The 14193-nt window shown below is 43.3% G+C and overlaps 1 protein-coding gene across 6 annotated transcripts in view; it reads right to left on the bottom strand.

Annotated features, from left to right (window-relative positions):
- Ttc23 (tetratricopeptide repeat domain 23) overlaps nt 1–14193 on the bottom strand; it is an 86118-nt gene that overhangs the window by 27428 nt on the left and 44497 nt on the right. For all 6 annotated transcript variants that reach the window (XM_021264760.2, XM_021264763.2, XM_021264761.2 and 3 more), the window contains one exon: nt 3381–3486. In XM_021264760.2, coding sequence (XP_021120419.2) covers nt 3381–3486 — 106 coding nt within the window. The remainder of the gene's footprint in view (nt 1–3380; nt 3487–14193) is intronic.

Below are 14193 nucleotides of genomic sequence, written 5' to 3'. Positions count from 1 at the left end.
AATTTTGATGCTTTTTTGTAAATATTCAATAAATATTAAAAATTCAATACTTTATTTTTGTGATTTTTTTTCCTGTTGAGCACTCATTGTTTAATATCATAAAACTCATAAAATTAAAATTAATAATTTATCAGTAGAAATATTTGAACGAATGTGTCTTTTTGACAAAATCAGTATTATGCTCTGTGGGCTAAGGAATCAGATTCTGACAGCAGTGGGATCTCAACTAGGTACACATGGTAGGAACAGTGTGAAGTTTTTCCTTGCTTTTATCGGCCTCTGATTATTTTCCCACTCTGGTGATTCATTTGGGGGTGAGGGTTTGTGCTCCTTTCTGCACCTGCTCCCTGGCTTCATGTTGCTGCCAGTCAATCAGCTTCTAGTATTTCTATCCTGCTGCTTCTCAGCCCAAGCTCCTCATTTTACTCTCCCTGAAGGCTTTGGTAAACTTTCTCCCTAATGGCACGAAGGTGACAGGTGTGTTTCAGGTGTCTTCAGGTCAAGAGGTTAGTCTGAGAAGCGTCTGGGTAGGAGCAGCTTGCAAACTGGTCTGGACTTTGTCCTTTTGCGGTGGAGCAATGAGTAGGAAAAGAGGGGCTCCTCTAGATGGATGGAACGTTCCGGAAGGAAGAGCTGGCTATGTGATCTCCTTTGGGAGGAGATGTCTTGGGTCTGAGGGTCATTTAAAAGATTAAATGAGCCCTTTATAGAAAGTACTAGTGTCTGCATCCAAAAGGTGCTCAACTGCTGCTACTATGGTCATTGTTGTCATTGTCATTGTTGTTGTTATGATTCCCTAAGTCATCTGCTGCCTGAGTGGCCAAGTGATCCTCCTTCCTCCAGCGGAAGCCACCTCCACTCCTCACCTGTGAAGCCAACAGTCCCCACTTCTTCTCCCAGGACACAGTGTCTTCTTACCCTTCTACTTCTAACTTTACATTCCTCATACATTTCAATTCTGACTGCCCAGTGGGTCTTCTGGGTGCAGGTCCCCAAATGCCCTGAGTGGCAGCAGAGATGTAGGGCTGAGGGTGAAGCTGAGGCCCGCTCAGGCTCCTGGGCTGGGGGCCTTCCCAGTGGCTCTCCAAACCCTTCTCTCGGAGCTTCCTGGGCTCTTCCTGGGTCCCTCGTCTGCCCTAAACACCATGACCTAGAGCCTAAGTGCACAGGGGTAGGGCAGAAGAGGGCCCACATACAGGGCCAGTCCCTGTAAGCTAGCACAGCTAGGAGCAGCCTCTTGGTGACTGCCTGGGCCCGAGTCTCCCCTTAGTTGTCAGACAAAGACAAGTTCCAAATTGTCCCCTTTCATTTGCTTGGGCCCATGGCAAAATTACCTAATCTCTCGGTGCCTCAACTTCTCCATCTAAAGCTGAGGATAATTAGTACCTATCTCGGAACTGTTTCAGGATTTATGAGTCAACAAATGGAGCATGGCTTAAAACCAGGGCCGGTACATTTTGTGTTAGCATTAGTTATTATTACTGTGAGGTCATTTCATGTTCAGGAACATTATTTGTATCAAGTAGGTATTATTTTCACTCCCAAAGTTTCAGGATGGCAATACCAGGACCATATTTAGATTGGAAAGCTTAGAAAACATGTGCACAGTTCATAGTGGATGGTCACTGATTAGGTTAATCACCCAGAGCAGCGTGGCCTGACTCCACAGTTATGAAGTCAGTTATAAACATCTTAGGGCATGATTTCTGTTGGTCCTCACCCAAATCCTAGCCAATGAGTGGCTGCACCGAGCACTAGGCGAGGTGCTGGAAACCAGAGTGCCTCTACACAAAAAGATGATCCTTTGGCGTTCCCGCTCTATGTTTGGATTTCTCCCCAGAAGAGATTTTCCTCTCACACATCCCAACAGTTTAAATGCCTAAAACCCTCCACTTGTCTTAATCCCAAAACATGAACATATCTGATAATCATTCATTGCATTCCTACTGCCTAAGTCAGAAGTGATGGATCCAGCCCTCACACTCCTGACTCACTCAGAACCTTAAATATATTGGAGTTAACTAGCACCAATTAAAAATTGGCAATTTCCAATGAAAATCCAGATTCCTGCCTTCTCTTGAGAAAAACATCTGCTAATATAAGCCTGTCTGCCACATGGAGCAATGGACCGGGGCGAATAGCATGGTAAGGGTCAAGTTTGCCATCGTCCTCACCTCTCCACAGCATCTCTCTCATTCTACAGCCTATTGTTAGCTGCCCTTTCTCAATGCACTTTCTAAGTGCTGCTCCTGCTTTCTAATAACCACCTGCCTTGTGCCCATCGCTGGCTTGGTCCCTATAGACATTTGGATTTGTTTCTCCTGCTATTCTGGGGTTTCCATCAACACGTATTTGCATTTTAGGTGTCTTATTAAGAATGCTGTGGAGTGGACATTTCCCTGACTAAAGGAATTTAAGCTGATCATAATGCTGGTTCTTGTTGGCTCTGAAGGTGAATTTCACTGTTATATGTGAAATGTTCCAGGGAGGGAGGACCAGATAAGTCACCTGTCTCCTCTCTCCATCCCCACCCAGGTTCCTCCAGATCTGAAGAGGTGCTCCAAACTCTAAGAGACTAGAACAAGGCATCTAAGGTGGAAAGGACAGGAGGATGAACGTGGGACCCCTGGCATCAGCTCCTCCATGGCCCGGAGTCCCTGCCAGGCCCACGGATCTATTCCAGTTGGGCTGCTCAGGGAGGCCTCCCTTTCACCTTCTTCCAAGTGTAGCCTCCTCGCTTAACTCTTGCTTTCCAAATCAGCCCCAAGCCTTCCACACATTGATTTTTATGCTTTCGGGCACACTGGACCTTATTTTACTTGGTATGTAATTATTTTTATCTACTATCTTGGAATATGTCCCTAGGTCTTTGTGAGTTATATTCCATTTCTGAATATTCTGATCCAAACAACAACAAAAATCACTAGAATGTGTGTTTCCTGTCAGCAGAGACACATCATGTACTCTGGACTTGGGATGGTGGGGTAAAGAATTCCCAAAGCCTGGGGTTCTACCTAATAGGCAGGAACGAGAAAAACCACTCAAGCCGTTAAGTGGCAACTTCCTTTAGGTGTCCTGAAGCCATATAAGTGTATCCTGATCGAAAGCTCAGGCCTGAGAGAGTCTGGAGGTCAGGGCTGTTGCTGCAGTAGCTCCACAACAATCTTTAAACATAGTCACCTTTGAAAGCAGAGATTTCCCTGTGAGCCCAGTGCAGATCGCTGTAGCTATGTTTGGATGGACAGTAGTTGTACTGAAGCAGAAAAGGGTACAGTGAGATCCCGGAGAACAGTGACGGCTCCCCGGAGGGCTGAGGCTCAGCTCCATCCACCCATTCACCCACCCCAAGGCGCACACTGCAGGACAAGAGCGAGGCTCACCATGGTGCTCCGGCCTCCTGGAAGCGACAGCAGCACGGGCAACAAGTTGTGCAGAGTCCGCTGCCTCCTCTTGAGAGGGGCTTCTCCCCAGGATGATGACATGAGCCTGTCACCACAGAAAGAAGAAACAAGTTGTTTATAATGCTTGCCAGCAGCAACAGGGAATTAACTGTCATTCCAATGATAAGAAGAAGGCCAAGGAACTTTCCAACATGCCGGAAGAAACAATGGGAGTTTCTTGTGGGAGTGTGCAATGGGTTCCAGGAAGGGCTGGGTTTTAAAAGCACTGAGTGCCGGAGAGGATGCTGCAGAGTGAATCCACTTGGCTCTGCGCTATGGCTGGCGCCTGTCACTAGGTAAAGCATCTAAGAGTGTATGGTCATTTTAGTCAGCAAAGGGATGGCAGTGGGCAAATTTCAGGAAGTGAAGAGCATCAATGGTGAGCAGAGAAGTGGGTGAGCCCAGCTCCTGGCCTGCTGCCCAGCCCCCAACCTGCAGAGGTCAGCAGCCTCACCCATGGCAGTAGGGATCCCCTGTGCTGATCTGCCAGGGTCATTAGCTTGCAGCCTTGGAAACCGAGCTCCTTAGAAATAAAGCCCATGTAAAAATATTTTAACAAAAAACTATGATCCTATGAACACAGAACAATAATCATTTCAAATAAAATGTTAACCGCATCCCTCCAAATAAAGAGATAGTTACTTTTCATCTCCCTGACAATATTTAGAGCTTGAAAAATACTGTCAGTAATACACTTATATCCAACCTGACATGTCATGATGCGTCGCCTCACCACAAGCCCAGAAGCAGCAGGCCCACCCACCCCATCATGGGCCAAAATGTGCAACACCTTGACCCAAAGTCAACCTTTTCTCTTTTTAACTTGATTCACCTCAGGCATTTGAGACCATGATGGAATGCTGAGCAGCAAAGTGAGCAGCCAGGATTTCTCTCAGCCAATAAGGGATGGGCAATGCTCCGGCCTTGATACTCTTGACCTCAAATTCCACCCTTTGTGCCACGTCTTGAATGCTGCCATCCCCTTACCACTAGCCTATGATGGGAGACCTCACTAATTGATGCCAGCACATTCCCAGAGGCACCTTGATTTGGCCACCAGGAGCTACAACCGATCCCCGGAGCTGGCATAAGAGATAAAGCCATCCCCGTCGGTCTGCACCAAGCCTGCACATTGTAGTCTGCGCTGAGCAGCACCTGCTCCTCTGAAGGCCAACTGCATGCATTTCTGAAACTGCAATCAGAGTGGTGGCTCACTCTCTGACTCTAGGAGGTCACCTCATTTGTCACATGATAAAATCTGAGCTATTCACTTAGACTTTCTGAGGTAGGGGCTTCTCCAAATCAAGATCTCGGGCAATAACTTTTATGGCTGTGTTAGGACAGTCAGAATTCTTATTCATAAATGCTAACAATATCCTTTGCTTTTTCGTAACTGGCTAGGGAGAACTAAGTGATGCGGGCACTCCTAAATTAGACACTGCCCTTGCTGTGGGATGAAAGGTCCGATCTGAAACTCTGACTTGAAGTCATTTTCAGATAAGAGGCACTGTAAAATGCAAGGTCACGTGTGTACAAAGTACAAGAGAAAGGGATGGAGTCAAAATATCCCAGGTTCTGTGTCTGGGGAAAAGAAAAAGGAGCAGATGCAAACTGAGTCCTGTCCACCTTGCGTCTCCCCTGGGCTATTTATCTCTGCAACCCATTCTTTGAGGAGAATAATCACTGTGTGTTGCCAGGGAGGGTTCCCTGAGACTGCGGCAGAGGCTCAACGCAGGCTGTTTTAGATTAAAACTCAGATTCGAAGAAGACTTTCTCTTTCACTTCTATTCAGTATTAGAGTTCAAGGAAACGTCATGGCTACGTGTCTATCACAGTTATTTTCAAGTGAATAATTCCATGTTCAGAAAGGATCGCAAGTGGCCTTTTGCCTTGGAGACAGAAAGTGATCCTTTTGCATCAGGGGGAAAACAGCTCACGATACCAAGAAAGTGGGTCCTGAAAGCTGAAGGTGATCTCAATTTACCACCAAATTTTCATCACCTCAACATTTTTTGATGTGAGATGCAAATACTGCATAAGCAAACCTTTATTATTCATTATTCAGTGTTCTTTCCAGAAACTCAACCCCTGGTGTGATTTCTTAGCTGATGTTCATGGAGCTTTTAGAAACTGTATGCTGGGGTTAGAGGGGGAGGAGGACACCCAGGATGTTTAAAATGTGCCAAATTAGCATCTCATTTATTCAGTAAAATTCTATTCCATTCAGTGTAATTTAATTCATTCCCATTTGATCCAACGTATTTTAATTTTTAAATGCTTTTTAAATGCCAGATATTGTGTCAACACTAGGAATTCACACACACACACACACACACACACACACAAATCAGTCAGAAATTTCAGTTTTAAAGGAGATCACAGATGGACTACGAAAATGTGGGATGATTTCATTTCATGTGGACATACAGACACCGCCCCTCACTCTGTTTTAGTGCTCACCAGTACCCTCCTCCTGTTATCATTTCCAGGGATTTTGGTGTCCATAACAATGACTTGTACCTAGCAGGCAAAGAAAAGGGTGGTCCAGCTGTACAGCTAAAGGATGAAAAAGGGTCAATAAAATGACAATTTGTACCTAGTGATGAGCGTGCAGAACCCCTTTTTAAGCAAGGAGCACTGGCTATAAGTGGAAAGATGAGTTAGCCAGGTGTGTAGTGCACACCTGTAATCCCAGCACTCTGGAAGGCTGACTGAAGGCAGGAGGATCAAAATTTCAAGCCCAGCCTGGGCAACTTAGCAACTTAGCAAGACCTTGTCTCAAAATAAAAAAATAAAAAACCTTGTGATGTAGCTCCGTGTGAAGGCTCTGGATTTGACCCCCACCCCCCACCCCGCCACACACACGGAAAGAAAATAAATTGTGGGGAGAGAGCAGCAGCTTTTGGTATGGGGATGCCACCCAGGTGCAGTGACCTCACAGGGAGGAGCTAGCGAATGAACACCCGTCTCTCTCCCTGCCTACAGACCAGGCTGCGTGGCTCTCTGGCAGAGGACAAGGACACTGATCTGGTACTCGAAGGTCAGTCTCACGCAGAGCACAGCTGCAGGAGCGAACTGCAGTATCCACAGATGCCAAGCCAACTCCTCGGCCTCCCAGGCTTGCGACAGACTCATTGTCCCCTCCACGCTCAGCTGCCCAGTGTCCTGGTCACACTCCTGGGCTCACCACTCATCACTCACTACTGCCCCTGGGTCCTGCAGCTCACAGACACTACCGGCTCTCTTACATCCATGTGGCTTCTGGTCCTCCACTCCACTGCCTCCCACGCTCTCATGAGCCATCCACCCCTCCTGCTCTTCCATCCCTTCTCATCCAGCTTAGAGTCACTGTCCATCATCTGCATCAAAAACACCCTTCTTTCAACCGAGATCACCGGTGACAGGGCAACCATCCAAGTAACCGCCAGTGGGGTGGGCACATATTTGTAGGTTATTCATTCACACAGCAACTTGACTTTTTCTATACATTTTAACCTGATTACAATTTTTTAAAATGCCATTGAGCGGACAAGAACAATTTGCAAATGGATGCAGACACCACTGTGGCGCTACTGATACTGATCATCAAGTTTCTTTTTTTGAAGCAGAAGGACCTTCTTTTTCCCAAACAAAATCTTCCTTGGTTCTCTAGTGGAAACAGCAAGTATCAGTGGGGCTTTTCCCACCACAGCAGGTTCAGAGGCCTAGAGCCCACCTGCTGCTTCCCCTAGCTGCCCCGGAATAAGCTCCATGGAACAGGAGGGCTCCAGGTGACGGATGAGAGCCACTGCACCACACTGAGCCTCCTTAGGGAGCGAGCATGAAGGGTGTCGACAAAGCTGGTGAGGAGATTGCACCATCTTGCCGAACTCAGCCACTGTTCAGTTTTGGAACAATTCTTCGCTTCCTAAGAAAATGCAAATACCCCTGTTACGTGCATCTGAGGGCATTTACGGACTAAGAATCACAGTGAACAGAATTACAAGAGGCCTGTTTGCCTCTCCTGGCTTTCTGCAGGAGCCCAAATAATGGGCCCCCGTGGGGGAATCCTGCAGCCGGGCCACACTCACTCCTCCACCTCATGTTTTATTAATCTCCCTGGGGCTTGGGTTCCCCTCATGCCCTTTGTTATTTTCACTATCTTATGCTTATACACTAATCAACAGTCATCTTGAAGTCAAGGAAGAATGTTTAATGTCTCCAAATCTTTTGGGCTGCCAGCCATGTTGGACTTCATTAAAACAAACAAACAAACAAACAAACAAAAATTGCTAATATTGCCACACAGAACAGGGTCATTAATTGAAAAATCTCATTTATAAAACCTCAAGCCCAGCCAAGTTACAGAGCAGCTGTTCCATTCTGGTGCCTCGGGTGCATTTCTGAGGGAAACCACTGATTCCTCGGTGCCAATCCAGCTGTCAGTGGTTACAGCCAGAACCAGAGCTGGCAGACTCTTATCTAACTGGGCCTGTCTCCTTGCATTTGTCAAATGTGCACTATGTCTTGAGAAGAAAGCTTGATGACTAGCAAAAAGGATGAAAGAACATTCCTATTTGTGCAGGCAGAGCCCACCATATGCACACAAAACCCTGGAAGGGGTCTGAGGGTGGGGCCCGGCTCTTGGAGAACAAGGAGTTAGGGGGAGGATAGATCCCCCACCACCACCTTGAAATGATTACAGAATCACCACGGTTAAGAGATCACCGACTCAAGTGGAAAAGCTCTACTGTACCCAAGTGGACAATACATACCCAAGTAGCCCGAGGTATGTTTGTGGACTTACAACCAGGTACATTTACCCTGCAGATGAAAACACTCATTGGGAGGAAACAGAAGTCTCAATTTAGTAATAAGTAGGCAGGGTCTCTGGGTAAAGCTGAAAGGTAACACTGGGGGGCGTCGGGAAGGAAGGGGACCAGTGACCTTTGAGAGTGATGGGCACTCCACATACGGATGGGGAAACGAAGCCTCAAAGTCAATGGGAGCTTGGCAGGAGAACACAGATCCAAAGGCCTGTAAGTCCAAACTGCATGGTCTTCTAGTCTGACACTTGGTTACTGAGAATGCAGAAGTTATAGAAAGATGATTTTCTTATCAATGTAATAAAGAACTCCCAAGGGTCAGAGAAAGAGGTTGGTAAATACTAGGCTCTGCCCAGGAAGGGAACAGATGTCTAGAGGGAGAATGGAATACCAGTAAGTGGATACCCAAGTAGCTTCTGAAGGCTTTGGAGGGACACCTAAGAGAGCAGAAATGCTGAAGGACGGAGCAGACATTCAGGAGTCTCCCACCAAGAGTCTGCTCCTCTGCTTTGTTTCAAGGTTGTGCCTTTAGTCAACAGAAGGCCATTTGTCACAGAAGGCAGGAGCCTGCTGTGTATGCTTTCTGACTTTCCCTCTGAGCTGTAGTGCCAAGGTTGGCCGTTCCCCCTTCAGCTTTGAGATGCCTCTTATGCAACACAGAGTCATGTTGCAGCCCAAGGTTGCCACTTCCTTTCCTCTCCCATCCCTGCCCAGTAGGGAAGCCTCTCCTGGGGCCTGGGTCAGCTGGAGAGCCCTGGTGAAGAAAAACGGAGCTGGGAATCCCAGAGGGAGGGGAGAATTAGAGGAATGAACGAATGGGAAGTCCCTGGGGGCAGAGAGCCTTTGGAGACTGAGGGCCCGGGACAAAGCCTGTTGCCTTTAATAGTCAGAGAGAGTCTCAGCGGCAGGCAGTTCTCCAGATGTCAATTTTAGCTCCTCCAAAGGGCTGGGGAGGAAAAGGCTGGCTCTTTAGAAGGCTTAGCACCAAAATAGATATGCTGGAGACTTATCTTTTCTTCTTTTCATTGCAAGTATGCATTTGCTTAAAGCTTCACTAAATTTTTAAATGCATATAAGTTTTAGAAAGCTTAAAATCTTTAAAAATCATAAGTAATAGGAAAGAATAAGCAACTAAAATAAAGACTCCTGGCTTCGCTCTGTTTATATGTTTTACTTTCTCCCCCTCCCATTCCTGGCCCGACTCTTTATAGCTCATCGCTACGAGCAGTTTCCTGTGCACCAGCCCAGAAAGGCTGACACGTGCCTGAAGACACACACATACACGTAGAGCATCACCACCCACCCCCAACCCTGGCTTCTGCCCGTGGCCCGCCTGCCCTCCAGGCACAGTGGCCAGACAGTGAAACTGCATTTCTTATTTTTCACTCTGATATCCTGCCAGAGCACGCTTTCCTTTTCATGCTATCACACTTACCACCCTCCCTTCCTTTCGTCTTTCCTTCCTTCCCTTTTCTTCCCTGTTTCCTTCTCCTTCCTTCCTTTTCTCTCTTCTTCATTGTGTATCTTAATCTATCTGTAACGACACACATGTTCAACCACTGCCAAAACTGGTTATTTCTGGGCAGGGAGGGCTGGGGATCTTGTGGCTCATCTCTTTGTATGGCTTAATTTTTTAAGCACCAAAGAGCATGTATCACTTTTGGAAAAGGTAATTGTCATTCAAAAAGAAACAGTAACCTTATGGCACTTAGAGTTAAGTCAATCTCGGAAATTCTTTTGTAATGAATGAAATCACTGTATTCTGTAATCTTTTCTAATTTTAAAAAGACTAGTTTTTTTGGAGGCTTTAAACTAAAAACAGCATTAGTCTGATTGCTTATAATAAGTGAATTACACATTGCAGCAAATCCTAGCAGCCAACCAGGAGTCCTGACCCCGCCAGGAGCCAAGTGTGGGTGTCACCATCCTCGAAGGACCAGCATCAGTAACGTGCCCAGAACTGGAACCTGAAGCGAGACTGAGATTTTCTGATCCCAAAGCCTTTTGTAGAGCAACTTATGAATTCAGTGGTGTCAAGAGATTTTGCAAATCAACACTCCCGACATTTGGGAACTACTGAGAGGGAGGGAGAGCCATCCTGAAAACTGAAAAGAGAAACAAGAAATTCAGGTGCTGGAGCAAAGGAACTCGGACCCCTCAGAGGCAACACCCGTAAACATGCTCTCGCTCCCGTAAATGAAATCCTGCAATTTTTCTCTTGCATAGGAAGATACGGTTTTTGTGGCCAAAATCTGCCAATGAGGAGGAGTCTCAGAAACAATCACATTTGCCTGGTTTTCTTAGGGAGCCGCTGCCATGGGCGGAAGGGCAGATGGAGACTCCTTCACCAGTGCCTAGGACGGACGCCTTCCTGCGGGCGCTGCAGGACTTCATTCATTTCCTCCATTTTAATGCGTTAGTTCCTAAAATGCTGTGGAACTTTTCTACACTCTGTAAGAGATAAAAGATCTTTTGTCGCCCAGTGTTTCTCTCACTCCAAAGGAATGAAGAGGGGAAAACAACAGCTCTTTGTGTGTCCTTTCAGACATGGGTTCCCCTGGAGAACCATGGCTACCCTGTACCTTCTGTGTCTTAGGTAAATACCCTCAAGAAAGGGAGCATTGGTAAATGTTTTATAATTGTTGTTAATAAGTAAAAGCAGCTTCCGTTGGCAGCAGGCCTAATAGTTCACAAGCCACTTTCCTCTTTCCATTTTCAAACTGTGAGCAGTTCTATGAAGTGGATGGTCTTTGGTAGTTTCTTCTTTTTATTTTTTCTAAAGAGACTAAAAGACTTGACTATGATCAAAAGCAGTAAGCAGGGAGCCAACCCAACCCAGATTTTCTGACTTCAAATCCAATGTTATTTTCATTTCAGCAAGCTATATTCTTAACAATATGATTTATTTAAAATATCCTCTAATCTTTATTAACCTCAATAACAAAAAGAAGAGTCACTCATCAAACTTCACAAGAATTATAAAAACGCTGGATACAAAGAAATCTTTCTAACTTAGATTCAAAATCCAAATACAATAACAGGAAAGATTGAAAATTTAAACACACTAAGAGAACCAGTTGGCCAAAAAGCACTAATAAACAAAGTCAGCAAGGTTATAGAATATAAGATGAACTAAAAATCATTTATTTTCTATAATCTAGTATATACTAGCAATGAACAATCAGAAAAGAAAGTTAGGAAAACACTTCCATTTATAATAACATCAAAAAGAACAAATACTTAAGGAATGAATTCACCAAATAAGTGCAAAACTTAGAGCCTAAAAACTACAAAACATGATTGAAATAAAAAAAGAGACAACCTAAATAGATATATTCCATTTATGATTGAAAGAGTTAATATTGTTAAGATGTCAATATTTCCCAAATTGAAATAGAGATTAAATGCACAATCTCAGTTGGTTTTGTTTTAGCAGAAATTGGGCTGATCCTACAATTCATATGAAAATGCAAGGGATTCAGAAAAATCAAAACAATCCTGAAAAAGAAGAATAAAGTTACAGGATTCATACATACCGATTTTGAAATACTACCAAACAACAGGAACTGGTACTTTGTGATACTAGCAAGGGGATAGACACACAGATCAATGAAATAGAATTGAATCTAGAAATAAACCCTTACATTTATGGGCAATTGTATTTCACAAGGGTGCCAAGATAATTCAGAGGGGAAAGACAATCTTTTCAATACATGATCCTGGAACAACCGGATAACCACGGCCAAAAAAAGAAGGTGAACCTCTATCATACCACTTACAAAAATGAACTCAAATCGTGGTGGCGCACACCTGTCTTCCCACCACTCTGGGAGGCTGAGGCAGGGAGATCACAAGTTCAAGACCAGCCTGGGCAACTTAGTGTTTCAAAAAAAAAAAAAAATATATACATATATATATATATAGAGAGAGAGAGAGAGAGAGAGAGAGAAAGAAAGAAAGAAAGAAAGGGTTAGCTCCTTGTGAAGGCCCTGGGTTCAATCTCTAACACCAGAAAACAAACAAGCAAACAAACAAATACCTCAAAACAGAACAAAGACCTTAAATGTAAGAGCTAAAAATTATGAAACCCTTAGAAGAAAACATAGATGTAAGCCTTCATGAACATAACTAGGTAACGAGTTCTTAGATGTGAAGCCAAAAGCACAAACTAAAAGAGATGTAAAATAGACACCAATTGAACTTAATGAAAATTAAATTTTTTTTTTTTTTTGGTACTGGGGATCAAACTCCAGACCTAGTGCTTGCGAGGCAGGCGGGTGCACTACTGAGCTAAGTCCCCCTCCCTGAAAATTAAATTTTTTGTGCTTCAAAGGACACTATTAAGAAAGAAAAATGATAATACACTGATTGGAGGAAAACATTTACAAATCATGGATCTGATAATCATCTAGCGTCCAGAATGTAAAAATAATTCATATGTGAACAATAAAAACACAATCCCTTTAAAATTGGGCAAAAGATTTAACCAACATCTACCAAAAAAGACAAATGGCCAGTAAGTACTAGAAAGAAGCACAACTTCATTAGTTATTAGAGAAACTGAAATTAAAAACCACAGTGAGACATCACTTACACTCACTAGAATGACTAAAAGAAAAAAGACAGAGAGAAAGATGTGTTGGTGAGGATGCAAAGAGGTTGGAACCCTTATGTACTTCTGGTAAGAATATAAAATAGCGAGTCCACTTTGGAAAACAGATTGATGGTTGCTCAAAAAGTTAAATACAGAGTTGCCATACGATGCAGCAATTACATTCCTATTATACCCAAGAGAAATGAGCAAGAAAATCCATATAAAAATGTGTTCACAAATATTCATAACAGCATTATTCATACAGCCCAAAAGAATGGATAAACAAATGCATATACAAATATGGTATATCTATATAATGAAACACTAGTGAGCCACTACAGGAATGGAGTATTAAGGCACAGTAACCATGGATGGATCATAGACACATTTGCTAAATAAGTAGACACAAAAGGTATTGTGTTGCATGGTCCCACTGATAGGAAATGTCCAGAATAGGATAATTCATAGAGATAGGAAGTAATTTGGTAGTTGCAGGGGAAGCAAAAGTGAGAAGGAACTGGTAAATGACTGCTAATGGGTACAGGGCATCTTGAAAATGTTCTGAAATTAGATATCTGTAGTGGCTGCAAAAGTTTGTAAATATTGCACAATAAAATCACTAAAATTATATACTTTGTAAGAATGAATGCTATGGTATACAAATGATCTCAATAAGACACTATAAACAAAATTAAAAATGAAAGACAACTTGGGTAAAATATTTGCCATATATATAATAGATAAAGGGTTAAGATAAATATGTTAAAATATAAACTTTTAACAGTTAAGGAAAACTTGATTAAAAATTTCATTTAAAAGTTAGCAAATGAATAATTCATAAAGAAGACAATTCACAAAAAATATTATAGTGACTTAAATATTTGAAGAGATATTCAACTCCATTTTTAAAAATAGAAATGCAAATTAAAACTATACCAAGATGTCATTTTTTACCCATCAGATCAGAACTAACTCAAAAGCTTGACAATATACTTTGTTGGAACAGGTTGTGTGAAACCAGCATTTTCACACACTGCTCATGGAAATGCACTTGGAACAAGCCCAAATGAAAAGGAAATTTGACTACGTAGTGCAATTAGCAGCAAGATTAAAATATCCTTGAGTTTTGTGATGAGACAAAACTACAAAGCATACTCCATTTGACTTAGTAATCCCATGTCCAGCAATTAACTCAGAAGATGCAACACAATAATATGAAAACAATTGCAAATTTTTGACCTAGCTAAATGTCCAAATGGGGATATCACAATCACCAACTTGAAATTATACTACAAAGCCACTGTGATAAAAACAGCATGGTACTGGTAAATGTCCAAATGCAGGAAATTACTTG

Source organism: Heterocephalus glaber, unplaced genomic scaffold (genome assembly GCF_053883595.1).
Source record: "Heterocephalus glaber isolate CG9 unplaced genomic scaffold, H.glaber_assembly_v1.0 deba00001531, whole genome shotgun sequence".
NCBI classification, from domain to species: Eukaryota; Metazoa; Chordata; class Mammalia; order Rodentia; family Bathyergidae; genus Heterocephalus; species Heterocephalus glaber.
Note: the sequence above shows the minus strand (reverse complement) of the source record. Positions and strands in the feature narration are given on the sequence as shown.